Genomic DNA, 26,040 nt, shown 5'->3' with positions numbered 1-26,040 from the left:
GAATCATTGAATCCCCCCCTAAAAACCAGTAAGGTATTGATGCTTAGTCGTCTCCTCCAAAACCTCCAGCTTCATCCCAACCTCAATAGCGCCCTCATTACGCGGCGCACTCAGCATCCCGAAGCAAGGTTTGTATTTAACCCCCTCGTCGACCCTACGGTACGAAACAAGCATATCCCACGGCTGCTTCTTGTTCTTGAATGCCGTAGTTGGATCGACATTAGGCACCTGGCAGCGTGCACAGCGAGCCAAAATATCTAGATCAAGCGGGGACCGGATAACAGCTTTGTCATAACCAGCAGAATCACCAGGAATACCGCTGGCCTCCCGACCGGTAATGCGAACCAACTTCCACGAATCCTCACTCCATGGCACGCCTCCGCGCACAACGATATTCGGACGGAACCGCTCGACAGTAATCGGATCCACACCCACCTTTCCCAGACGACCGTTTAACTCTGCCAGCGAAGATTCCGAAGCAATCAATACCGGGTGCACGTCGGGAAAGTTGGTTGTCTGGACGCGACCGAGACGACGCGGGGCGCCGTTACCCTTCAGCACGCGTGGGGTTGGACCCTTGTAGACGAGGGCGACGTCACGTTGCAGGAAGGCGGAGAAGGGGGCATTGATTTCCTCGCTGTACCTGTATCCGTCCGTCTCCGTGCCCCAGATGTGGGCGGGGCCCAGATTTGTATTTTCCGCTAGCCATTGTGGGGATGGATGGGAAGGGATGCGGATTGTGTGGAATTGATGGTCTTGGTCTTGGTCTTGGTCTTTTGCTTCGGGGATTGGGATACTCACGACCAATTCGTCGCCGTCGGCACTTAGGGCGGTGCGGATGCGAGTCATATCGGGGATTTGGCGGATTGTTAAGAAGGTATTTGAAGATGGGTCGATGAGCATCCAGCGGCGGTCGAGGTCAAGACCATGTTGTTTTAGGATTGTTGATTGGACTTCTAGGCCTCGACAGGATTTGATGGGGTACATGCGCAACGAGACGATCTCGCTGGATTGTTTGGGGCGGGGCCATATGCGGAGAAGTTTGTTTGGCCATTGGACGGATCTGGGCCATCCTGTGAAGGGGGTAATCAGGAGGACTGGAATTAGGAGTATGAGGCCTAATATTACCGCTGATGCCATGTTGTGCGACTGAAGCATGTTTGCTGTTTGGGAAAATGTTAGGGTTATACAATCCTGGAAGGTGATAAGTCGGTTTTGCCACGGAATGCCGCCTTTCTATATGAAGTTATGACTTAGTTTTGGACAGTGGACGTCCAGTTTACTATTATAGTGCTGTGCCTTATCCTGTTATTTTGTTATTTTATATATGGTAGCTGCCCTTGAGTCCAATAATAGAAAAAAAAGTCCGAGAGGTATGAATTAGACACATGGTACGTATGAAATGCCACATGCAAACACAGTGCGTGTATGTAGGATGTACAAAAACCAAAAGGAAAAGAAACTTGAAAAGCATACAAGTCCAGAAAATGCGACTGTTGAAGCCAAATACCGGATAAGTATAAAATCAAAACCAACAACATGTACTTAGGTAGACCACCTGAAGGCGGTATATGTCCAAGATAAAGTTAACTGCGATGCAATCTGGTTATACCGAATGTTTTTTATCAAGCCAACACGCGACCATTGCCTTAATTAGGGCGAGTGTGACAATCTTGCCTTGCTCGATATTCCCATCCTCAGAGGTCCCAGGGACATGGAGGAACAGAACATTGCGGTCCTGGCCCTGTAATTGGGCCAAAGACATGCTGGTGTAGAAAATGAAGTCACACAAGTAGTGGCCCGCATCCTGGGAGATCCGGAGATCCGACTCGGGAGCAAACGAACGCCACGTCTCCAGGAACTGGTCGTCGGGTTGGTAGGGCGAAACAGAGGTGGGATCATCTGCAGCACGCCCTGGTGTTAGTATCGGTGGCAGACCCAACCCTTTCCATCGCTTCTCGCCGTCCACATAACCGGGACGACCATTGACATCGGTGATGTTATAGTCATCTCGGTGAGCTAAACTTTCAACGGAGTAATATTGCCGTGGAGCTGCAATGCCGATATGAATAATGAGATCAGGTCTGCGACCACCATGAGAGGCTGCAAACTCCTCCAGCATTAAGGGAAGAGCCTCTCGAACAGTGGCATATGCCACTGGGATCGGAGTGGGATGCACATGGAGTGAAACGCGACGTGGGTCCGAGTCGTGGCCTTTAGGTGATGGGAAAAGGAAAGACGATGGAAGAGAGGAAGCGATCAGATATGACGCATTTACAAGGTTGGTCTTGAAGGGCTGGTTACACCATTAGTTTCGGCTCGGATACTAGCAACATCCGAAATGCAGATCACTTACCCCAAAGCCTGTTATTAGGACGGATATCTCATTAGGCGAGGCCGAGGGATGTAGCGGACTGTTGCCGACAGGAGTGGAGAGTGTATATGGAGCAATAGTCCCGGAATCACCCATATTCAAGGTTATTTTCTTTGAGGTGGAAGTTGAGAAGATGACTTGCAGGCGGGGGAAGTGAACCTTGGGAAGACACTCAGATGAATGCGGGGTCTTGGCGGAATGCAACCCATGGATTCTTACTAGCCCTAGTTCAGTTAAGCTATATATATGACCAGTTAACGGGTTTCATATTTTGTTTGCTTATATATGATATGTAGTAGTATTAGCTTTTTAGATAGATATCTTGTTAGTGGTATTTGCCAAGTCTTCATCTGGTATTCCCCAAAAATGTACTTTTCTGGGTGCTAGGCTACCGAGACTTTCTCATTCTTGTACTACGGAGTACAGAGCTGGTTTCCCCTTCAATGATTATATCGTTCAACTTGCAGGATTTGCAAGCCTCTATTATCATTGGCACGCTTAATAGATTGGAAAACATCTGTATATGCAAGTGGATCTAGGCGGGATAGAAACCCCATTCAAGAATTGCCTGTTCGGGTAGGGATCGCTTAATTTGGCTCTCGTTCTCGCATTGCAGGCTAGGTATACATAGATGTAGGTCAAGAATATTGTTTATCGGAGCTTTGACGTTCTGAGTAAAAAGAATTAGTCGCTTAGAATACTCTCCAACCATTGGCTTTGGCTCGGTTCGGTTCAACTTGACAGCCATTTGATACCCTACGTGGGCCCCCCTGGTTTTGAATATCCAGTCCAAGGTCGGTTGAGGGGAAAATGGAGTTTCCCTGACTGGTTGATGGCTCGGTAGCTATTATAAATGTTATAAATGAGTAAGTAGGTCCTCGGAGAATATCATGCCTTAGAAATTTAGGGTGTTGCTTCTATTGTCCCCTCTTCCCTTTTTCAGCCTTGACCTTGGACCTTGACTATGGCAGTCATCACTGAATTGCTCAGCACTCCCTATGTTGTACAGAGTGTGTGCATCGCCCTAGTGGCGGTGTTCATAACAAGTATATGGGGAGATATAGCAAACGGGATTCCGCATAAGCACATTCCTTTGGTTGGAAAGACCTGGTGGGAACTTACCAACAAAAAGGCCCGGCAGCGCTTCACTCGGTCATGTCGTCAACTGATTGCCGAAGGCTTTGCAAAGGTGAGTCTCAATAGAGATCAATGACGGTATTTTCTGCCCTCAAATATGCTAATAGGCCTTCGTAGGGAGTGAATGTCTTTCAGATCATCGGAGCCACAAGTCCGATAGTTGTATTGCATCCGAAGTTTGTCGATGAAATCAAGAGCAACCCAGACCTGAGTTTCGATGGCTCGATCAAAAAGGCAGGCTATGAAGCCGGAAATAATTGGTGACCATGGCTAACTTGCGTATAGACATTCTTCAATGATCGCATTCCTGGGTTTGGACCATTTCATAATGGCGCTGCTTTAAAGGCTACTGTGGATATCGTGCGGACCAGCTTGACCCAGGCGCTCGGTATGACTTTACATATATACACCTCAGATCTCACCCAACAGACAGAATTGACTTATCTTTCCCATCCAAACAGGGTCCATTTCACTTCGGCTCTCAAAGGAGTCAGGTGCGATATTGAATGAACACTTGCCCCCCACCGATGGTATGCTAAAGCACCCCATTTGCATTGAATCTTTCCACTGACCCTTCTTCTTTTGCTAGAATGGAAGCCTTACCACATCGCGCATAAGGTCCCGTACATGGTAGCCCGCCTTTCCTCTTTGATATTTGTTGGCGAGACCATCTCCCACGACGATGAGTGGATTGATGTCTCCGTGAACTATGCCATCGATGCGTTTATGGCTATGCGCGATCTACGAGACTGGCCATCCATTCTTCATCCGATCGTCCACTGGTTCTTACCCTCTACCCAGAAGCTACGCACACACTTAGAAATGGCTCGCTCCATTATTAGTCGCGAGATAGACAGGCGGGCCTTGATTCGCGCGGGCAAGCTCCCTGAAGATGATCCACCCCGTGGACCTGATGCTCTGGACTGGTACCGTGAAGCCGCTGAAGCCCGGGATAACTTGACCTTTGATCAGTCTTGTGCACAGGTTGGATTGGCACTGGCGGCTATCCATACTACGTCAAACTTGTTAACTAACGTTATATATGACCTCGCGGCGTACCCGGAGTATATCCAGCCGCTGCGTGATGAGATTTGCGCGGTTGCTGCTGAGGATGGAGTGCTGAAGAAGACTAGTTTGCTCAAGTTGAAGTTGATGGACAGTGTGATGAAGGAATCGCAGCGTACTAACCCACTCTCCTTGAGTAAGTTACCCACGTTCTTTTCGTTTATTCATTCAACCCACAATTCTTTTCTTTCTTTTCTTGCTAAAGAATGACTGGTTGACACTCCACAACAGCCTCCATGAACCGCCTCGCCCTTAAGCAAGTTGTGCTCTCCGATGGAACTGTGATCCCCAAAGGCGCCAACATGTTCGTTTCTATGAAAATATTGGAAGATGACACTATCTACCCCAATGCTGCCACTTATGATGGTTACCGGTTTTGCAACAAACGCAAGCAACCCGGTAACGAACACAAGCATCAGTTTGTGGCGACGACAAGTGAGCATTTCGCCTTCGGCCATGGTGTACATGCCTGCCCGGGCCGGTTCTTCGCCGCCAATGAAACCAAAATCATGCTCCTTCATTTGCTTCTAAAGTACGACTGGAAACTGCCGAGCGGCGGTCGACCTCCAAACATTGAGAATGGGGTTGAGTCTATCACCGACCCACAAGTTCAGATTCTGTTCCGGTCGCGTAAGTCGGAGGTTGACCTAGGTTTCCTAGGGGAGTAGTGGATGGATGTGCGCAGCACTTTTCCCCCTTTGTGTTCTATACATATTTGGATACTCACTACCTAGGTAGGTTTTGTGTGTTTTAGTCATCATGGAAGTGATGTTATTTACAAGTTGTGGGATAAGGTGAATTTTTGATGGACACTGGACCCCTTTGAATATTATCGAGTTTGAAAAAGGTCAAGTCCAAGTCTTCGAGGAAGATATGACTTGGTCTCCTCTGAAAGTGGAGTTGATTGGCATCTGGTCCACAGTTCTGCGGGTATACTGTGGCTATCCATTGTAAGCGAGATGAGATCTTGGGACTAAATCTGTTGAGAATGGATCTTTGAATTGGATAACTCAGGAACAGAATTTTAATGCAGAATGTTTAACAGTGGATAGGTGGCCCATATACTCTGTAATCTGTAGTATTTATAGATATATAGATATATAGATATATAGATCTATATAGATCTATAACTATAAAATTGAGACACAAGATACCACGTGACAGGTAATTATACAGTCAGTATACAATCCGTATACAGTAATATTTCAACACGTGTGTTGGACGCGTCAACGCGTCAGTGGAGAAGAACGTGAAGCTTCTCCAACCGCAACGCCTCCACCACCCGTCCTAATGGGGTTATATGGGTCTTTTTTTTTTGGCCCTGTCTCTTTGGGTAGTTCGGGGGGCTCCAGGGCTCCAGAGATGATCCAGACCGCACAATGAGAAAATGTGACCGCTGATCTACGGTACCCAGGTACCCGTTACCAAGCTGGTTTTCGGTTTCTTTGAACGCAACAAACCAATTCACTATGAAAGGAACCTTTTACTTTCCAAGATCTGACTGCAAACATATGATTGGAAGTTGAAAAAAAAAAGGAAAAGGAAAAATGAGCTGAAGAATATCAGTGCCGAGGACCATCAGCTGCACTTCTATACGCAGGTTGGCCGTTCTCCGTTCTGTTCTGTACAAACCCTTGCAGCTCTGAAGTGAATGGCTGGAGACAATGTCTTGAAGATGGAGACTCGATCTACCATACGTAGTACTCTGAGTACTCCGTATTCCGTACTCCATACATGGTACCTGATCTCAAACACCAGCCCCCGTCATTTATGATGTCTACAACGCTGAGTACCGAGTAAGCTGCAAGCTGTACTCCGTACTCCGTACAGCTTACGTTAATACCTACAAGCCCTAGAGCCAAAATCACCTTAACTATTTGCTCAAGGTGTCCTTACCTCCCAAGGTGGTTCCCTTCAAAGTCCTGTGGCCAAATTATTTGTCGACAAGTGCATGCATCAAGCAAGGCCCAGATGGTGTCCACAACCATTCTATATAGGAAATACTCGAGGCAAATCTAAACAAAAACATCTGTAAAGAAGAGAGAGAAGTGAGAGAATCAATTGAAAGACTTTAAGACTTGAGACTGTTATAATTCTTTTTTAGTTAAACAACGCATAAGATTTTCGCAGTGGGCCAAGTCCACTAAGTATAGGGTACCAAGTTCAGTGGGCAGTCCACCACGGGGATCTCAGGTACCAAGTACCCCCCTCCCACTCCCGCCTCACCCTACGCCCAATCCCCCATCTTCTTCCTCTTCTTCTCTCTCTCTTTCTCTCTCTCTCTCTCTCTACCAACCCTTTCTACCATTATCGCGAGTTATTTTTCTCCCACTCTTTCTCTGTTTGAGGAGGACGTTTCTTTCTTTTGTGTGTTATTTTTTTTTCGGGTAATGACGAAATCCTTCATTCCCTACTACTCGGACGGGATGGAGCCGCAGATGTGATCTGGTGATCCCCGATTTCAAAGTTGCCGCATTCCTCAGGAAGCATATCACGACCGAGACCTCGGTTTTTTTTCCCTTCTATTTTCACTTTACTCCTGCATCTCTTGCTCTCGTTGTACCTTTTCCTTTTTCTCCTCTTCACGATTCACGACATTGACGCGACACTGCGCGCTTCGACTCGAATTCGCGCCATACTCATCTACTCTCAACTTCGACCCCCGACACACCCTCGAGTTCTTCCTAGAAGTCGCAGTGACCCACATTCTGCGGTTCGCAAGACCGCAAGATCGCCAGTATGGCTCAACGTCAACTTTCGCGCACTCTGCCCAAGAACTTCACCTTCTCCCTCGGCGACAATGAACCCAAGACCCCCGAGCGCCCTCGGACCACTATGAATGTACCTCCGCCACCTCGTCACTCAATCTCTAGCGGCCGCCTACCTAGAGTTCGGGCTCGCGCTGGTACCAATGTCTGCGCTCGTATGGACATGGACATGTTCCAATTCCACGGTTCCGATGTTCCACTGCCTTCAATTGAAGTGCCCCAATCGACTGACCTGGAGGCGCCTTCAGTCCGTGATTTCGCCAATGACCAGAGATACCTTGCGCCTCCTCGCGCGCGAATGGATTTTAAGACGCCACCTGCGCAGATCCGCGGCACACCTTTTGATTCCTGCGACACGGCTAATCAGTGGCCATCGTGGGACCAGACACCTGGCCCAAACAGCACCAAGCGCTCAGACTCGGTCTGCTCGACTCTGTCAAATTCTTCAATTGAATCCATTGAAACTTTCGCGTCGCGACCATCTGTAGGCAGTTTCACCAGTGTCGAGAGCGATTTGTTTGACTCATACTTCCCCTTGGAAATGTCCAAAGAACCTGAGATTGAGTCGCCTTCGCGACCTCAGAAACAGCCGGCGAATGTCAAAGTGTCCAAGAAGTCCTGGACTCGTGAGATGGATACCCACTTGTGGAATACCTACCAAATTTACCTCCAGGATCCTACTATGACCCCGTTCAAGATGACCCCTGGCAGTATCCCCCTCTGGGAGTCACTTCGCGTGTTGCGAGACGCGCCAAAAAGACATGGTCCCAAAAGAGCAGTCGCATTATTGAATCTGTCTCGATGAAGTCTGTTGACCCCATTGAAATGTCTACACCCAAGGCTATGGACGAAGAGTCGCAGCCAGCCTGGCCCAAGTCTGACAGCAAGACTCGACGACGCCTCAAAATGTTATGCCGTCGCAAATTCTCAATTTCTCCCCACTACCAGCGCATCATGCAGTCTCGCACTCCCGAGCCTGTCACGGAGGTGTTCGGCCCTCCTACGGATACCCGCGTCAAAGACTTCGCTGATAACTCGGCCTACACTACTCGTGACCTCGGCGTTTCTCTTGTCATTTCCTCCGAACCGACTCCACTTTCTCAGGTTACACAAGAGTTGCCGTTGACTACGAACTGGTTTAACAACCCTGTGGCTGCTCATGTCGAGCCACCCGTGGCCAAGACCCCTAGTCAGCATCTTCGTGTGGAATCTGCTCCTAGCATCCCTCGTCTGGGATCTCCATTTGTGTACAGCACTTGGGGCCCCGGTGGATCCAATCGCCAGGTTCATGATTCCAATGCTCGACCTGGGACCGTTCATGTTCCGGGTTATCGTGCCCGACGCAACACGTACTTCGACCAGTCTTTGCCTGATACTGATGATGTCTTCGCGAGCGTATCCAGGGAACAGAAGAATCCTTCCGACCAAGAAGTTGAACGTCGCTTGGAGGACTATGTTCGTGAAAACAAGTTCCAAGACATGGGCCATGGTCGGCTCCGCATTCGCAATCGTGGAGCTACCACTAGCGCTGTCAATCCCAGAGACATGGACCAACTCTTCTCTCCGCCCTCGTCCCTCAACTCAGGCCCAATTGAACCCGAAGAGACAACACCCATTCTGAAACCCCCCATGAACCCATTGTTGGACCTTGGCGAGAACATTAAACGCCTGGGCTCACCCTTCCGGATCGAAGGAGGACACAAGCGTCGCGAAGCCCCAAAGCGAGTCATCAGACAAGCACCTGCACTGTCTGATCCATTCTCGAGCGGTGGTCGTTCATATGTCAGACCTGATAACAGCACTTCTCCAATGCATGTTTCTCCGGCTCACGTACATGATAAAGCACCAGATACTTTGCCATACAATACCTCAGAGAACGGCCTTTCTGATGCTGAGCGAATTCGCCGGCAAATCTTGAATATGCCCTTTACAAGCAACTAAGTTGCACCCTTTTTGCTGTCGAATTTCCAAGTATCCGTTTCATCGTGGCGTCGATTTCTGCGAGATTTTATCCCCTTTGCATTATGACTTGAACGAGATACGGACAGGGCCCTGGTACGGCCCTTGCATTTCCAGCCTTTTCTTTTTTACGACAGCAACACCATCCACGACTGTAACGATACGTTTGAGATGTTTTCTTCACGCTCAGCCCTCAGCATCGCAATACTGAAACTCCAACGACAAAAAGAAACCAAAAAAAACCAAAAAAAAAACGTGATGGGTCTTTCCACTTTCCATTTGGTCGAAACCCGCACACAGTACATCGGTGTCTGGCTGTTGGTTACCAACCACTACCCTTGTGTGTGTGTGTGGTTCTGGCCCATTTTACTCGGTGAAATCAGTACAGTTTCATCATTCATTCACTCACAACCTCATTTCCTTTTCTTCCGACGGGGTTTCACCTCGAACAAAAGTCAAATACACCCCCAAAAAAGTTGAAAACAACCCGAAATACCCATATCTGCTGTCACATCAGCAACCATTCGCTATTTTTTGCGACCCACGCTCCTTACATATTCTCTTTTATCTTCTTTTCCCAGACCTTGTCTAGTCGTTCATCCCCTGCATCTCCTACATGTGACAACATACCTTTCCGACAATGTCATCCTGGAGGTGCTACCCGACTTGACAATGGTCGCCTTTCGAATTACCCATCACACATGGAAACGACACCCTGTCTCTATGTTGACCGTCGTCAGTCAACATAGATGGCAATGCACCCCCAAAAAAGCGAATGTGCAACGATACATATGCAAGTACATAGACGAACTGAAACGAAACGAACGCGCATGAATATTGCAGTTGACCAACGACATCCCTGATACGCAAGCGAGGTGTTTGGTTTTCTTTTGCCAGCGATCCCCATTTCTTCTTTATTTGCATCCATGATCTCAATCTTGAAGCTCATTTCCTCGGATATTTCTCCTTCTCGATTGATGATCCACGATTTACCTCATGCTTCCGGTTCTCGATTTGATTCAGCTCGCGCTCCATGATTCCCCTTGTGGCGAGCCTTATTGGGTTTGCATCCGGATAATCGCGTGTCCTTTTTTTTCTCCGGTCTTTTTTTTCTTGCCTCTTCTGCGTCTCATGGCGTATGGATGTCTGTCTTTTTTTTTTTTTTTTTCTTTCAGAGCATTTGTTGCTGGATCTTTGCGATCTTACTCTGGAGCTTGTGAGAGTTTGGCCGTTTTATCTATTTTTCTTCTGATTTATCTTTCTGCGTGGGTTGATCTTTTAGAGCAATGTCTTTGTTTGATCGAACTGATCCCGGCAACTGAATTATCATCTTTTCCATTTTTATCCCTTTTTTCGGTTGTAGATCACCGATTGCTGGTAACTTCGTACCTGGATGCCTGAGCAGATCCCCTGATTCTTGCAGTTATCATCCTCAATGTGCACTCCGCAGGCATCATTGGAGGTGGATGGACCCCCTATACTCCCCGGTCTTGGAACACATGTTACCAATCGTGTCTGCTCTTTATACAAGGCTTGATTAGCCTTAGGTACCATGCTGCTAGGTAAGCTCTGTTCTCGCCCGTTCACCATTGGTTTACTATACTTGAAGCCACAGTCCAGCAAATGAGACATTACTTGTGGAAGGTTCCAATAGAAGTGAGCAGGAGGAGACGAAGATACTTGGGTGGCCAATGAATAGCCGGCCTTGGTGTAATGAAGAATCAATTATCGGATATTATCTACAGACCAGACAAGCATATCAAACAAACAATAGTAAACCAGAATGAAGATAAGAAGGAACAGGTAACATGACAATAAAATGGGGGTATAAGTTATAAAGACATCTGCAATGAGGCAATTGGACACAACAAAGAAGCGGGTGAAAGAAAATAATCACTTCTCCAATTTCTTCTTCCGCTCCGCAAGGAGAACCTCGATCTTGCGAATCTGAGGAGCAAGACCTTTCTTCTCAGCATTCGCAAGGAGCCATTCTTCCATGCCGCGACGAACATGCCGCATGGAATGCAAGACAGGCAGAATAGGCGCGGATGACATACCCGCATCGACTCCGTTCTCGCGCTCGATGCGCTGCCAGCGTTCGGCGCCAGGGTTCAGCAAGAGATCGAAGACACCAGCCCAGAGTTCACGGTCCCAGTATCGTTTCAGAGACTCGCGGATGCGATAGGTGCGAGACGATGGGTTGCCGTCGCTGCCATCGATGGCAGTTGATTCGACGTATTTGCCGAATAGCAGGACGTGGATCACGCCGGCAATACCGTACAGATCGATATGGTGGGTCCAGGGGCGCATCTCACGGATCTCGTTGCACTCATGCGTCCCGGTTTCCCAGTCGGCGATGAATTGCACGGCTGGCGAGAAGGCTTGCATGTCGATGCTGCGGCCGAAGTCAATCAGAGCTAGGCCTTTTTGTTGCCACCCATGGGAGCCGCTTGGGGAGTAGTGGATACTTTCGCGAGGATCAAAAGTGGGTTCATCGGCACCAAGGTCGAGCAGGGAGAGGGCCTTGGAGGGTGGTTCGTTGTGATTGTGGTCGTCTAGGCGGACGAGGCAATTGTCGGCTTTGATGTCGCCGTGGAGGACACCGTTGGCGTGGAGTGCTTCGACAGTGCGGAACAACTCGACAGAGAAGAACATCGCTAGGACCTCCTCGAGACCGCCTTCAGAAGTATGGTTGGAGTTGATGGCTTCATTGCGGACGATGTTGACGAGGTCGAGTATGGTGCCTTGTCCTCGATAGTCCTCCACCAGGAAACTTTCACGTTGGTGAACATGCAGTTCGTGTGCGCGAACAATGCTATCGGTGGCACGAGAATGATCCGTAGATAGTCGTAAGCGGCTATACGCTGTGCGAATCATGTAAAACTCCCACGCGCTTGATGGTCCGTTTTCGACCTTGACGGCCTCGAAGGCGAATCGAGGAGTCTCATAAGCGTTCGGCTTTGTCAGTTGGGAAGTTTTACCGTTAGGGCTTGTGCTATCGTCGGAGTCGGAGTCGTATGATTCAAGACTGTCGACACTCTCGGCGAGATAGACGGGCGCATATGCACCAGCTCCTAGCTCACGCCTGATAATGTAGCTTCGTTCTGCCCCTGGGAATTCGAGGATAGGTGTGTCAAATGCATCATCCCCGCCACTCTTTGATCGCCTGGTATTGGTTTTGACGAACTTCTGGATCATCGAAGCATAGTTGCTATCTTCAACATGACCGTGATAACCCGTGTACGTTGCAAGTGGCTTTTCTAGGGAATTGAGAATCGTGTTGCGAATGCCCTTGTCAGTCGGATTGCACTGCGCATCCCTAATTATTGGTTCCCGTCTCCGAAGTTTGGGTGCGAGGGCCTTGAAGGCCATGGGACTGAATGGTACATCGGCCGTAGACGCAACAGTATGATCACCTTGGTACGGTGTGTTTGTTCCCAGTGGACTGGAAAGCAGAAAATTACCGGCCGGTGATCGAGGTTTCGAAGGCGTTTTCGCGTTATAAATGCTGTTTCGAGCGGCCGTCAAAGAAGGAATGGATTCCGTTCGCTCCACGATAGGTGTCATAAAGGGAAGGCGGTTTTGGGCCATGATCGCAGGGTCTCGGTAGGTCCCCCATGGAGGAGCATAGTCCTCGGGCATTTCTGGTATGAATCCTTTCCTCTCCGGTGTTCCTTGTGCCGAGCTACCTTCCGCTCCATCACTGACGATAGAATGTGAGGTGACTTCAGCATTTTCAATATCAGGAATATCACGATCTGGGTTGAACTCTGTCCAATCGCTGCCATCGCCATCGACGCTCTCAGCTCGTGTGGTGTTGGCGTAGTCGGTGTCATCGTAAGATTTGTGGAACGTTTGGGTCTCCTCGTCTCCAAAGTCGCTCGAGGCTGCTGATATGTGCCCTGTCCCTGTACTATCTTCAGCACTGGCGCAGTCGTCATCTTCGTAATCGCTACCGCAGAAGCTATCTGCGTCTTCTTCAGTCTCAGCCTTCAATGGCTGGTTGAAAATGCTATAGATCTCATCTGTCGCTGCACGAGTGTGCATGGTCATTGTCGGCTCCCGAGTACTCTTCCGCCGAACCTTTTTGTTATTGGACGGGGAGTCAAACTTCATTTTGACTGCACAGGTGTGAGTTTAACCCGCCCAAAGGATAAAAGAAAAACTGCTGCTACTCACCTGTTTGTGTCTGTGTTGTTTCCCCCTTGATCTTGGTGCGACTCGCTTTGCCAGATTTGGCTTCATGGCCATCGTTTTGATACTGAGATTGAGCGTGACCAGCTGCGGTGAGATTTTGACCTAAATGCTCCGGCAATTGCTCTGGGGATTGAGATTTCCCTAGTCGGGAGTCGGTACTGCCCGTGTTCCCAGATATTTGTTGTAAGGGCTCTTTTTGTTGCCGCCAATTCTTGTCCGTCCAACCACGCTTGATAGCCCTGAGCTCTTCAAAGCTCATCTCATGTGCAGGGTTGGTGCGATCAGGGTATACAGATTCCAAGTCGACAAATACACGTTCGCGTCGGCCGGTCCGCGGGTTAATCGCTTCCCTTACGTGATGTTCGGGTACTTCTTTAGGTGGTATTGGTTCTTTGGAAGGAAGATCTGGATTGGACTGAATACATAATAAAACACCATAGGTTCATGCCAGCAATTAGTCCTGTGATCGTAAATATGTGGAGGTCTGAAGAGGGAAAGGGCAACCTGGAATGGGAACTCACCTCGTCACGGAAGATGGCCATTTTTTGTGTTGGCGCTGCTTTCTTCCCAACCTTCAATGTTTCTCCTGCCCATGGCTTTGCCTCCACTTCGTTCTCTTTCTTGCGGTCCCGAATCGACCCAATGCTTTCCCATCCCTTTGTCGATCCACCAGTTGCCGGGCCCGGCGCAGCAGAGTCAGCGTCTGAGAAAATAGCCATCTTAGGCTTCCCGGACTTGGTTTTTGCGGCACCACCCGTCTGAGGCGGGGGCCGTGAAGCTTGTGGGTCAGCAGAGGCATCTGATGTTGCGAACGGGTTCATCTTGGCGGCCAGCGCGGGACGGACAGTCGGCAAAGCAGGCGATGAGGGCCCGGTATCTTGCGGACGCTGGTCGTATCGGAATTGAAACTCGTTGTACTTCCGTGCCAATCTCTCGACTGGTCGCGCCTCACGGTCCATACCGAGCCTGTATACCTCATCGGCTTGTGACCACCGACCAGCACCCTCTAGCCACCCGGCAAATTCCTCATAGAAAAGAGCCAGACTTTCACCGATTTGATGCCGCGCAAGGAATGCAAAAGTTTCGCGTGGGGCATCGGAGAAGAGTCGAACATAATGAAGCCATAATCGTAGGTACCGAGGGTCGTTTCTGTAGTGTGATGATGAAAGGAATGACTTCGTTGCCCGTTCCAATAAGGGGAGAAGGCCGGATTCTGCGGTCGCTTGTGCGGACGGGTATGCGTTCAGGGTCCATTTGACATAACGGTCATAAACATCGAGTGGATCGTCCGATTCTCCTATCGACTGCAATTCACTTTCGAATTCTTGGCGCATAGCATCGTTGATGGTCCTGGTTCCATTTGGTGATGGGGAGGGGATCTTGTCGCTATTGCTGCCGGCTGAAAATATCCGGGCGAGTTCTCTAGCTGATCGGCCACCGGGGAGTGATTGGACGTTTTCCTTTTGTGCTTCGATGATATCGAAATCGACCAAGTCGTCAGAGGCTGACATGTTAGCGACAACGACAGATGAGATGAGATCACACAGATCCCAGATTCTGTCGAAGACCAAAAGTTCAAAAAGAGCAAGTAATAATTCTGGCGGGGCTGTAAGGAGATTCTTTGGTTATCGATAACATCACATGACTGTTGCCCGGGAGACAGTCACGTGCCTTTTACTTCTTCCATGGGTTCCTTGCGTTATACTCTCATTGACAGCATCAGAGGATAGAATACTCAAGTTAAGCTATCCCATAAGCTCAATTTGATTCATGACCACATACTTCATCCGTATTTCGGTTATTGTGAGTCTTCAGGGTGTGTAAGGTCCTATCCTGATTCACGAGGCTTGGCAATATCAACTTCTTCGGGCCTTCGATCAGGGTACCCACTCAGCTCAGGAGCCTCTACACGGTGACACTTTCAGTGCTATGTGTTGTCAAGATTCTGAGTCGCCAGCGTGCGAAGACCCTGGATCCAAGGTCAACCATAAACGAAATCTCAGCAATGGAATATCTGAGCTCTTCCCACCGAGACGATCCAAACGACAGAAATCCACTACGAATTTAAAAGAACTCTCTTCTCCAGAAGCCTCAGAGTCGGAGACCGAAGAATCTACTCCTGCAGTGAAAAAAGAGGCCGACGACAAACCTCTGGTTGATACTGCCAAGGAGAAAAAAAGAAGGCTCCAGTTAAAAAGGAGCCCAACGAAGACATCAAACCTAAAAAGGCGAGAAAGTCTAAGAAAGACCAAGAACTTGAGAGTATGCCTTTGGCACCGCGGACGAAGGGTCTGCGTATGTTCGTTGGCGCCCACGTCAGTGCTGCAAAAGGTCAGTATTCTCGGCATCTCATCGTCTCAATTCGATAATAACTCAATGCTTATCGATCAGGTGTCTTTAATTCCATACATAATAGTGAGAACATTGGGTAAGTTTGAGGGTCTTCTAAGTACGTCTAAGTTTGAAATTGGGTCTAATCTTACAATTAGAGGAAATGCATTCGCCTTGTTCTTGAAGTCACAGCGCAAATGGGAAAACCCAGCTCTCCAGGACGACCACCGCGATCAATTCCGTAAACTTTGCGCGGAGAAGGGTTATGATGCAGCCAAGTGAATATCCCCCAATCTGATTGGGCTCGAATCGATCACTGACATCTACTGCCCAGACACGTTCTCCCCCATGGCTCATACCTTGTCAACCTGGCGCAAGATGATAAAGCCAAATCCAAGCAAGCATATACCTCCTTCCTGGATGATCTCCGCCGGTGCGAGGCACTTGGAATTACGCTTTACAACTTCCAGTGAGTCGACTGTCTGCCAACCATCTCAGCCAATACTAACACCTCTAAGCCCCGGAAGTACCAATCAGACACCTCTTCCCGAAGCACTTGCCCGCCTGGCGGAGATGTTAGTCCAGGCCATTACCGAAACGACGACCGTAGTTCCCGTCCTGGAAACAATGTGCGGCCATGGCAACTCAATTGGCGGTGCACTGTCTGAATTTCGCGACTTGCTAGCTCTAATCCCGAAAGAGCACCACCCCCGCATCGGTATCTGCGTTGACACATGCCACAGCTTCGCAGCCGGCTATGATCTGACATCCCCGGCCGGATTCAAAGCCTTCCTCGCCGAATTCGACGAGCTAATCGGAATTCAATTCCTCCGAGCACTTCATCTCAATGACTCAAAGGCACCGCGTCGAAGCAAGCGCGACCTCCACGCCAATATCGGCACGGGATTCCTAGGTCTGCGCGCATTCCACAATGTCATGAACGAGCCACGGTTTGAGGGGCTACCTATGGTCCTTGAGACGCCTATTGACCGTGTCCCAGGACATAATGTAGCTACTGGAGACGATGCAGCTGAGGGGAGTGATAGCGATTCTGGGAAGAAGAAACAGCCAAAGAAGGGCCCCAAGAGACCCGCCGGTGCGAGTGCAGCTGCTATTCCCAACCCGGGTGTATGGGCGGGTGAGATTAAACTCCTTGAGTCGCTGATTGGTATGGACCCCGAGGGCGAAGAGTTCCGTGCTCTTGAGGCTCGCCTTTCAGAGGAGGGTCGTGCAGAGCGCGAGAAACACCAGGATCAGTATGAGCGTAAACTCGAGGCGGACGAGAAAAAGAAAGCCAAGGGACCCGGAAAAGCCAAGGGACAGAAGAGTCTTATGGACATGATGAAGGGTGGTTCTGCGAAGGAGTAGAGGTTTAGCAATACAATAAAAAATACTTGCTGGGGTTCTGTCTACTTTCTATGTCACTTTTCAGACTAAATAATAATGAAGAACAAAATCATAACAAGTCAAAAAGTCTCAAAATACAAACCAGCAAAGATGGAACGTTTGTATAGCTGTTGAGAGTAGGAAATTCAATTGATGGTATCAGTTAAGCCAAAGCCAAAATCCAAACAACCCCCCTTCATGCAAACAGAAATAGAAAATCGTGTTCTGGTCAATCCAAAGTTCGGCCAATTCATATCTTTGAAGAGTAGACATGCGATTCTAAGAGCCACACTAGGTTCTCCTCGAGTAATTCACAGACCATCCGACATCAAAGACAGTATAGGCAACGTAAAAAGTATCACATTCTTGTGAAATATAGGTAAGAGAGGAGTAGTTAAGAATGAGTGTAAAATGCTAGGGCTGGGTGAAATTTTGGCTCCGGATGGGCGAAACAGACGAGCTCGATTGAACGCCCGGCGATGCTTCGCGATCAGGGGCTTGTAAGTGAGGGAACCCTGCCTCAGCCATTGTAGTGATAGTAGCAGGTGCTGATTTAAGAGGAGAGGGCGGGCCATCATCTTCCAGAATGATAGAAGTCGAGATTGAGAGGCCGCGCTTGGCACCACTAGAGCGCACTCGGAATGAGCGCCGTTGGTCACCGGCTGATGATGATTCGGCATCATCATGGAGGTAACCACCCGGTGCAGGGCTAATGATGCTGGAGTCCTGATGGGCAACTCGGCGATAATCCCCCGGATCACCACTACTATGCTCATCTTCGTCGGTGTCAGATGCAGGACTCGACTCGCGACTCGATGAATCATATTCCGGTAGCTCGCTGCGCATTCCTGAGATCTTCATGTAGTTGTACGCTGCAATGCTGCTGATGGTGACGACCAAACCGGTCACATTAATCGTTGTAAGCTTATCGTGGAAGATGATGCCTGCGGCGCTAATTGTGACTACTTCCTTGAAGATACCGCAGATACTCAGTGTAACAACTGAGGAACGCTTCAAAAGCGCAAATTCAGAGGAAATCATGCAGAATGCAAGTACTCCAGGGAAAACCAGAAGAAACGAGCCAACTAGGTTCCCATGTTTGCTGGCGAGCGTGAGGTATCCTTGGTAAATATCATGAGGACCCTCGATGGATAGCGCAATGGTGATAAGGGAAAGGAACATGATGGGAGTCAGGAGAAAGAGAGTTGAGAATGGATTTGAAGTAGCCGGGTGGCGAAGTAAGAGAATCTGTGTCAGGCCCCATCGGAAGCCTGAGAAGAACGCAGAGGCAATGACGAGTGCGAAGCCAAGCGCATTGAAAGCTGTCTCTCCAGCGACCATCATCACGACACCTACTGTCATTGTGGCAATGATGATGATTAATTTTGTCGAAGGTGTCTCGAGACGGAAAAAAAAGGCGAATAACAGGACAAAGGCAAGTGCAGATGATTTGCACATGGTTAAAAAAGTAAGGGAGATGAACCTCAAGGACATGTTCCCGAGACCAACATCAAGCGAGGTTGCTGCACCACACGGAACGAGGCGAGTGAAGTAGAATAATTTGGTCATGAGAGGCTGTGGTTCCTCGGGGCCATCGATGGGAGACGTAGCTGCAGACCCGGTCGGTTGTCGCGGACGAAGCGATGGAAATATCCAGAGTATTATAACAGAGAGAGAGAATTGGACAGCCATGTGTAAGCTCGTGGTGAAAAGAGGGAAAGGAAAGACGATATCGTTCTCGGAGAACATCCATTTGTTGTACTGCAAACACGACAATTGTTAGTATATTTCTTCGACTTTCAAAACGACTTGCAAATAACCACTCACTATTGAAATGGACAGCGAGAAGAAATACCACAGCAGGATTAGCCCGCCGTTGATTAGTAGCTTCTTGACAACGTTTCTGTCCGACAGAATCTCGCGAATAGAACCCTGGCCCTTGACATCTGCGATTCGAGCATCCAACTTGCGGCGCTGTTTTCGCCGTCGACGTCGCTGACGTTTTTGATGTGATGTGAGTCCAGTTTCCTCATCATATTGGTCATCATCCGAACTCATCGGGTCTAACTCCAGAGTCTCTGCGGCGGATAAAACATCAGACGCATCAGTGTCGTCTTCGGTAGTCAAAGGTTCTTGTTCTTCACGTTTGTGATTCCCTCCATCTCCATGCGACCAGAGTGAGTCATCTCTGCGCTCTGTCGAAATTGGTTGTGAGGCTCGCCCTGTCCCGGTAAGCATGGAGCTTCGCCGACGGTGATGGGCGCCGGCGGAGAGCCCCATTCTGATAACTGGGACAGTTACGAGGTAGAAAGTAACTGAATGGAGGTGGGATGTATCTCCATTAACGTGGATAGAACAAGTTCGTCACACGACAGTGCACGAGGGCAAAAGCCTCGGGGGGGAAGTTGACAGGGGAATATGCTGACAAAGAAATAAAGAGGGGAGGAATCTGCCCAGGTTGTGCCAAGGGATTGAAAGATCAGAAACCAAAAAAGAAAAGGGAAGAAAAGAATGAAAATGAGAGTAAAAAGGTCAAAATTGTAGTCCAAAGGAATGAAAATGGCAAAAATTGAGGAATTGAAGAGCGGTGATGTTCATTTCCTCTTCCACCTCTCTTCAGCTCCTCTTCTCCTTTCTCTCCTTTCCTCTCCTTGCCCTTGACCTTTCTCATTGGTTACACACATTTTATATCGAGTCTCCACTGTCCGGTCGATCCGGGGTCAAGGGAAATAATTTGGGATGTTTGGATATTTGGATATTTTGGATGTTTGGATGTTTGATATTTCAATATTTCCCCGATATTTGAACCAGTTCGAGCGGTTTGACAGGTCTGAGAGATCTTCCCTGGTTTTGATTCTCATTGGTGGACTGCAATCTCCGGCCTTGACTTGAAGTTGTATATGAAAGCACACTCCCCATTGATCATTCTACTTACCTCGACCTCAGTTGACACGGCTTGTTGACAGAAAAGGCCATATATTCATTAGTCTCAATATGAGTCTGTCGGTGAAACGACAATCTGTCTCTGGTCGAACTCGTCAAGGTTATCTATCTCCTATGAAGAAGAAGAAGAAGAAGAAGCCCTATACCCACCCGGCATAGCCATGACCTCAGATCCAACCATTATCATCATCACATCATGTCGTGGTGTCTCCCACAAGTTCCGGGAATAATGTATGTCGGGGGATGCGGATGACAAGTGACAATGGGAGGCATTGCGTCTACCTCTTTGCTTTCAAATTTTCCTACTTCTTCTTCTTTTTCTTCATCTTCTGCTCTTCTATCTTCTTTAGGTCGATGCTGCAAAATAGCATTGGATCTTGATCAAACATTTCACCGGTTTTCTTTAACTAGCTTACTCACCTTCCCATCATGAGTGAACCTTTGTACAATGCCATTGAGGACTACGGCCTGATTGGGGACATGCACACCTGTGCCCTGGTCAGCAAGGCCGGTAGTTTGGATTACATGTGCTGGCCAGTCTTTGACTCTCCTACCGTTTTCTGTCGCCTGCTGGACGACAAGAAAGGAGGGTTCTTCTCCGTGAAGCCTTACAAGACGGTGGTGGATGCCCACAGCAAGCAGCGGTATCTTCCATACTCGAACCTGCTTGAAACCAGGTGGACCAACGAGGATGGTGTTGCGACATTGCTGGACTACTTCCCCGTCACACCTAAAAAGGGTGCGCAGTCGTCCCGGTTGCTGTCAGGATACTGTCCTTGCAATGAACCGGGCACCAATCGCTTCAAGTCTGGACTGCAGCACTCGGGCCTGATCAGAAAGTTGGAGTGTAGCCGTGGCTCCATGGAATTGCAAGTGCAGCTGTTCCCAGCTTTTAATTATGCACGAGAAGCACACAACACCCGTGCAAAACTGGAAAACGACATGTCCAAGCACCGGCTGCAGACCGTCCACTTTGAGAGTGAGACAGAGCGGCTGCAACTCGAGATCTTTGCCGATTCACGGGAGCCAGATAAGATTGGTTTCCCCCGGCGTCTTTGAAACTGGAAGAACGAGATGGCCTCCGTGGCCGCGGACTGGTAGCCTGGATCCGTCTATCGGAGGGTCAGACCATTCACCTGGTGTTGCACAGTCCCGAGAAAGCCGTCCCTAGCTCGGCCACCATGGCTTCCTACCTCTTCAAAATGGAGGAGGAAACTTCCGACTATTGGACCGATTGGACACGCAAGTGTGCCTTCCGTGGTCATTACCGAGAGACAGTCGAACGCAGTCTCCTCATTCTGAAGCTGTTGACCTACAAACCGACGGGTGCAATTATCGCGGCCCCCACCTTCTCGCTTCCCGAAAATGTGGGAGGCGCCAGAAACTGGGATTATCGGTACTCCTGGGTGCGTGACACAGCCTTCACGCTGTATGTCTTTCTCAAAATGGGATACAGCCAAGAAGCGGAATCGTATGTCAACTTCATATTCGAGCGGGTCTTCCCGCATGCTTCTCAAGACCTTGATCCCAACAGCAAAAAGCCCTTCTTGCCACTGATGTTCACTATCCGGGGCGAGTATGACATCCCAGAGGTGGAACTGGACCATCTCGAAGGGTACAAAGGCAGCAAGCCTGTTCGCATTGGCAATGCTGCCGTCTTCCACACGCAGCTGGACATCTACGGTGAATTGTTGGACAGTATCTATCTGTACAACAAGCACGGCAACCCCATCACCTATGATCAATGGAACTCTATCCGCCGTATGATCAACTACGTCGTCGGTGTTCGGAACCAGAAGGATATGTCCATTTGGGAATCGCGTGGCCAGATCCAAAACTTTATCTATTCGAAGATCATGATGTGGGTGGCCCTGGATCGCGGAATCCGCCTTGCGGAGAAGCGTGCTAGCCTGCCATGCCCCGATCGCTTTGACTGGATTAGGGTCCGTGACGAAATGTACGATGAAATCATGACCAAGGGGTACAACGAAGAGCGTGGCCATTTCTGTCAGAGTTATGAGAGTCCCGAGGTCCTCGATGCATCTATTTTGATTGCACCTTTGGTCTTCTTCGTTGCGCCCAATGATCCACGGTTTATCAGTACGCTGAGGAGGATTTTGCAAAGCCCCGAGAAGGAGGGTCTGTCCAGCGCTAAGATGGTGTTCCGATATGACCACCAGAAGGCCAACGATGGTAGGCATCTCTTGTGATCTTTAGATTGACTTATATAAAACTATAGAACAAGTGCTGATACTCACGTTACACAGGTATGGTAGGAGGTGAGGGTGCCTTCATCATGGTAACCTTCTGGCTTGTCGAAGCCATGGCTCGTGTAAGTTTTATGGAACTACCCCAAACAGGAATGAACTATGCTAATCAAGGTTGAAATTGGAAATTAAGGCTGCCAAATATGATGTGCCTATTCCAAATATCTGGAAACTCGCACTTTCGCACTTCGATAACATCCTGTCCTACTCGAATCACCTGGGAATGTTTTCTGAAGAAGTGGCCATTTCAGGTGAGCAAATGGGCAATTCCCCACAGGCTTTCAGTCACCTGGCCTGTGTCAGTGCTGCAATTAATCTGGGAAGAATTGGACGAGTTGGTGGTGACTAGAAGTCATTTCTCGCTCAATCGGTGGCATCTAACTAACTATAGACTGACTACGACACTTGGTTTTTTTTGGGAAAAAAAATTGTTCGATGTAGTTCTATAATTTTTTTTTTTTGTTAACAGTTAGAAAACAGAATACAAATTTGTTTCCTCTTTGTTATTTCACCAATATAGCCAATGTGGTAAATGTAGTGAATGTATGTTGTAGGAAACCATCCTGATGATCCAGCCAAGACAAATGCTTACATAACCAAACAGATGATCACCCGGGAGCTCCCAGGCCGCTACCCCAGATTCCCTTTATTATCATCTTTGGCTGTCTTTCTGCGAAACAAACATATCTGAATAAAGGAACTGCCGGGGTGTGTTTCTCTTCAGCTTCTAGCTGAAGGATGTTTTTCGCCAACCCATAGTGCCTTATTACCCCCGTGATCTTATATCCCCACTTGTCTAATGGCAGGCGCCAGCTTGGATTGGGCTGATAAGCCTAATGCCGATCTCGCCTTGTCATCGGATGAAGAGGACTTGGTTTCCAGCCCAAGTACTGTTTCAAGGGAGCTTGAAGGTGCTGCCAAACAAAATCTGACACTGGCTTTGGGGAAGCTACATTTGGAGCAAGAGGGCTTGAATCAATCCTCCGAACAAGACGCGACTCCAACAACTCCCCGCACCGAAGGCCCAAATCAAACCCCCCCAGAACTTGAAATGGCCAACAACCCTCTACAGCTGCTAGACTTACCTTTGGACATTTTGAAAGAGATCATCAAAGAGGTAACACAGGTCTTCCCCGCAGATCGTGAATAGATAGCTTACAGTTCTATGTATAATATAGGTGACCCATACGACTGACCTGACCTCACTCGCTCTCACTTGCTCTGCTCTTCATTCCCTAGCTATTCCGCACATGTACTCCCGTTTCGATATTGTCTGGCCCGAGTCGCTGAATCCATCAACGGATGACTACTCCGGGGTGGATGCTCTGTCATATGGTCTTTCCACATTGGTAATGGGCGAGGATGTATTCAATCGGCTGCCGCTGTTTCCATCTGGCCCAGTTAAAAATAGCTGTGTGAATTGTGGGTGCGATAACCTCCATCATCCGCCGGACTCGGCCCCTGGGGACAACGGAGTTCGCTTCCGGCCGAGACGAGGCAATAACTATGCACAGTATACCCGCACGTTTTCTATTGGAAATGGCCCGCTCAGCTGGGTACAAGAATACTCGGTGACCAAAGAAGTGGGTAAAATGCTGGGGACGCTGGTCGCTTTAGCAGTTGCACGGATGGTGAATCTCGAAGCCTTTATTTGGGATATGCCGACTGGAGTAGTCCGTGAAATTTGGCTGGCGCTTGCATCATTGGCAGAGCGGCCAGGTCACGATTGTCGACTAGAACGCATTTGGGTGCGCTGGCATGACAATTCAGAGAATGCTCTACGCAGTTCGTCAGCAGCGGCAACGAGGCTCTTCCAGAAATACAAACACGTGGAACATCCTTCTTTGTCGGTATTGCCTCCACTGAAGAGCGTGGCTGTTCTTGACATAGATGAGCCCGCTTATGTGGAGGAGCTGGCCCTTCTCATTGAGCGGTCGCGTCACCATCTGTCCGAACTCCGAATTGGTATTGCCGAAAAGGCCCATATGAGTGCGTGGCTGCTGTGTGGGAAGGACTCTGATGGTTCAACTAGTTGGCCTAGACCCGATGGCGTACTTGGGATCTTGGCACGGCAGCATCTTGACAACAAGCAGGACAATTCTATAATCGTCTGCTCTGGCGAGAAGCCGCTGCCATCCGAGAACTCGATAAGCGAGTCGCCAAACTCTACCGAGAGCACACCTCCATTGACTACCAATGGCGAGCAGCAGCCTCCCAGCACTAAGGACAAGAAGCCCCCACCCAACTCTGGTTTACCTAACCGAAGTGCATGCTCGCCGCTACCTTCCGATAGACCTGACTCTGAGATGCTTTATCTCAAAGTACTCGAGCTGGAACGCGTACCTCTTTCTGTGCCGACACTACTGCCGGCTGTTGACTGGACTGGACTGACCACTCTCACCATCATGCGATGCGAGGATCATGAAAAGCTGTGGAGGGCTCTCCGTCGCAAGTATGCTCCTCCTGCGATGCCGACAAAACGCCCACAGGACGCAGAGCGTCGAGCGAGTGCCAGCTCAGCTGAATACTCACTAAACTTGAAACACATTCGCACGGACACTGTTTCGCCTTATCTTATACTGTTTATCAAGGATGCGCTGGCTCCGAATACCCTGGAAAGTGTTTATTTGCATGAAGCTCCAGGCCACGAATCTGCTGTGCAGATCGATGCTATCTACAGGCATATTCTGCGAAAGCACAGGCAGAGTTTGCGAAAGGTGTTGATTGACGCCACTGACCGTACCATTGGCACCGGATATTCAGACACGCGATGGCACAAGTGGATGTTCAACCACGACATGATATCATTTGTTACGAGTGGAAAGATGCCGCATTTGAAAGAGCTGGGAATGGCGATGCACTATCGCGATTGGGTAAGAGAAGCATTGAATATTTCGAACTCGGGGGCTTTGTGCTAATGATGACTCCGCAGCATTTCTTCCTCCAGAGATTGCCGAATATGCCCCAGCTTCGTGCTTTGTATCTACCGCACATTCACCAGACCGTCCACCGCCACCTGAAAGAGCTTGCGCTTCAAGTTTTGGACATCGTCAGCATACGTCCAGACCTGAAGATCGCCTATATTGGTCTCCACATCAAATGCTATCAAATTCTTGAAGCAAGACACGACGATAACCCACTGTATTTTGACGACCACCCCACGATTGGTCATTCTCCGGCGCATAGCGAAGATGAGGGTGAAGGGTGGGCTAACCCCGACCACGCATCCAACGAAGGCAGCCAGCATTCCGACGAAGATGGCTCAGGAGCAGCTGACACAGATCTCCTTTCCAGTGACCCGGATGACTACGATACCGAACCCGACGAAGAACAGGGTTCTTCGCGTATTCGGTACCGGCTACAGGAGATTCTATTCCACGACGAAAAAGTATCCATTTTCAAGGCGCGTCATGGTGTTTTGTGATCTTATCTTGGCTTGCATGCTATATGTGGCAGGTGTTGGGCCATTTGCGGCGTTTTTAAAGGGGAACAGAGAGTTAACGAGATACCATGACTGTTTTTAGCTTAGTACTAAGGTTATTTGTTCATCTTGGAATGACAAGTTTTTTTTTTGGAGTTGTAAGGTTGAATGGGCCACTACAGTATAGACCCT

At 49.0% G+C, this 26,040-nt stretch overlaps 9 protein-coding genes across 9 annotated transcripts; 5 read left to right on the top strand and 4 right to left on the bottom strand.

Moving 5' to 3' along the window:
- Positions 1-18: 18 nt before the first annotated feature.
- On the bottom strand, positions 19-1,158 carry N7516_011521 (MOSC domain-containing protein; the record flags this gene model as incomplete). Its single annotated transcript, XM_057224239.1, has 1 exon — positions 19-1,158. One exon carries the CDS (start codon positions 1,156-1,158, stop codon positions 19-21), a length of 1,140 nt encoding a protein of 379 aa, XP_057069379.1.
- Positions 1,159-1,606: 448 nt separating this feature from the next.
- On the bottom strand, positions 1,607-2,470 carry N7516_011520 (putative pyroglutamyl peptidase type I; the record flags this gene model as incomplete). The annotated part of the gene is made up of 2 exons (XM_057224238.1): positions 1,607-2,296; positions 2,357-2,470. The coding sequence occupies 2 exons, from the start codon at positions 2,468-2,470 to the stop codon at positions 1,607-1,609; spliced, it is 804 nt and encodes a 267-aa protein (XP_057069378.1).
- Positions 2,471-3,338: 868 nt separating this feature from the next.
- Positions 3,339-5,244, top strand: N7516_011519 (cytochrome P450; the record flags this gene model as incomplete). Its single annotated transcript, XM_057224237.1, has 6 exons — positions 3,339-3,563; positions 3,629-3,745; positions 3,797-3,899; positions 3,973-4,041; positions 4,101-4,712; positions 4,808-5,244. The coding sequence occupies 6 exons, from the start codon at positions 3,339-3,341 to the stop codon at positions 5,242-5,244; spliced, it is 1,563 nt and encodes a 520-aa protein (XP_057069377.1).
- Positions 5,245-7,315: 2,071 nt separating this feature from the next.
- N7516_011518 (uncharacterized protein) lies at positions 7,316-9,285 on the top strand (the record flags this gene model as incomplete). Its single annotated transcript, XM_057224236.1, has 2 exons — positions 7,316-7,970; positions 8,018-9,285. 2 exons carry the CDS (start codon positions 7,316-7,318, stop codon positions 9,283-9,285), a joined length of 1,923 nt encoding a protein of 640 aa, XP_057069376.1.
- A 1,911-nt stretch (positions 9,286-11,196) lies between these two features.
- N7516_011517 (putative checkpoint protein kinase (SldA)) lies at positions 11,197-15,011 on the bottom strand (the record flags this gene model as incomplete). Its single annotated transcript, XM_057224235.1, has 3 exons — positions 11,197-13,424; positions 13,483-13,915; positions 14,022-15,011. The coding sequence occupies 3 exons, from the start codon at positions 15,009-15,011 to the stop codon at positions 11,197-11,199; spliced, it is 3,651 nt and encodes a 1,216-aa protein (XP_057069375.1).
- Positions 15,012-15,764: 753 nt separating this feature from the next.
- On the top strand, positions 15,765-17,199 carry N7516_011516 (DNA-(apurinic or apyrimidinic site) lyase APN1; the record flags this gene model as incomplete). Its single annotated transcript, XM_057224234.1, has 5 exons — positions 15,765-15,831; positions 15,892-15,928; positions 15,990-16,109; positions 16,166-16,300; positions 16,350-17,199. The coding sequence occupies 5 exons, from the start codon at positions 15,765-15,767 to the stop codon at positions 17,197-17,199; spliced, it is 1,209 nt and encodes a 402-aa protein (XP_057069374.1).
- Positions 17,200-17,631: 432 nt separating this feature from the next.
- N7516_011515 (putative nucleotide-sugar transporter) lies at positions 17,632-19,497 on the bottom strand (the record flags this gene model as incomplete). The annotated part of the gene is made up of 2 exons (XM_057224233.1): positions 17,632-18,978; positions 19,045-19,497. 2 exons carry the CDS (start codon positions 19,495-19,497, stop codon positions 17,632-17,634), a joined length of 1,800 nt encoding a protein of 599 aa, XP_057069373.1.
- Positions 19,498-20,589: 1,092 nt separating this feature from the next.
- N7516_011514 (glycoside hydrolase family 15 protein) lies at positions 20,590-22,776 on the top strand (the record flags this gene model as incomplete). The annotated part of the gene is made up of 4 exons (XM_057224232.1): positions 20,590-21,139; positions 21,196-22,353; positions 22,428-22,492; positions 22,561-22,776. 4 exons carry the CDS (start codon positions 20,590-20,592, stop codon positions 22,774-22,776), a joined length of 1,989 nt encoding a protein of 662 aa, XP_057069372.1.
- Positions 22,777-23,226: 450 nt separating this feature from the next.
- Positions 23,227-25,851, top strand: N7516_011513 (uncharacterized protein; the record flags this gene model as incomplete). Its single annotated transcript, XM_057224231.1, has 3 exons — positions 23,227-23,544; positions 23,606-25,300; positions 25,360-25,851. 3 exons carry the CDS (start codon positions 23,227-23,229, stop codon positions 25,849-25,851), a joined length of 2,505 nt encoding a protein of 834 aa, XP_057069371.1.
- Positions 25,852-26,040: the final 189 nt, after the last annotated feature.

The sequence above is a fragment of the Penicillium verrucosum genome (assembly GCF_028828655.1).
Source record: "Penicillium verrucosum strain IBT 35672 chromosome Unknown utg000005l_segment0_segment0, whole genome shotgun sequence".
Classification (NCBI taxonomy): Eukaryota; Fungi; Ascomycota; class Eurotiomycetes; order Eurotiales; family Aspergillaceae; genus Penicillium; species Penicillium verrucosum.
The sequence above is the reverse complement of the archived record's forward strand: the minus strand, read 5'-3'. Positions and strand labels throughout refer to the sequence as shown.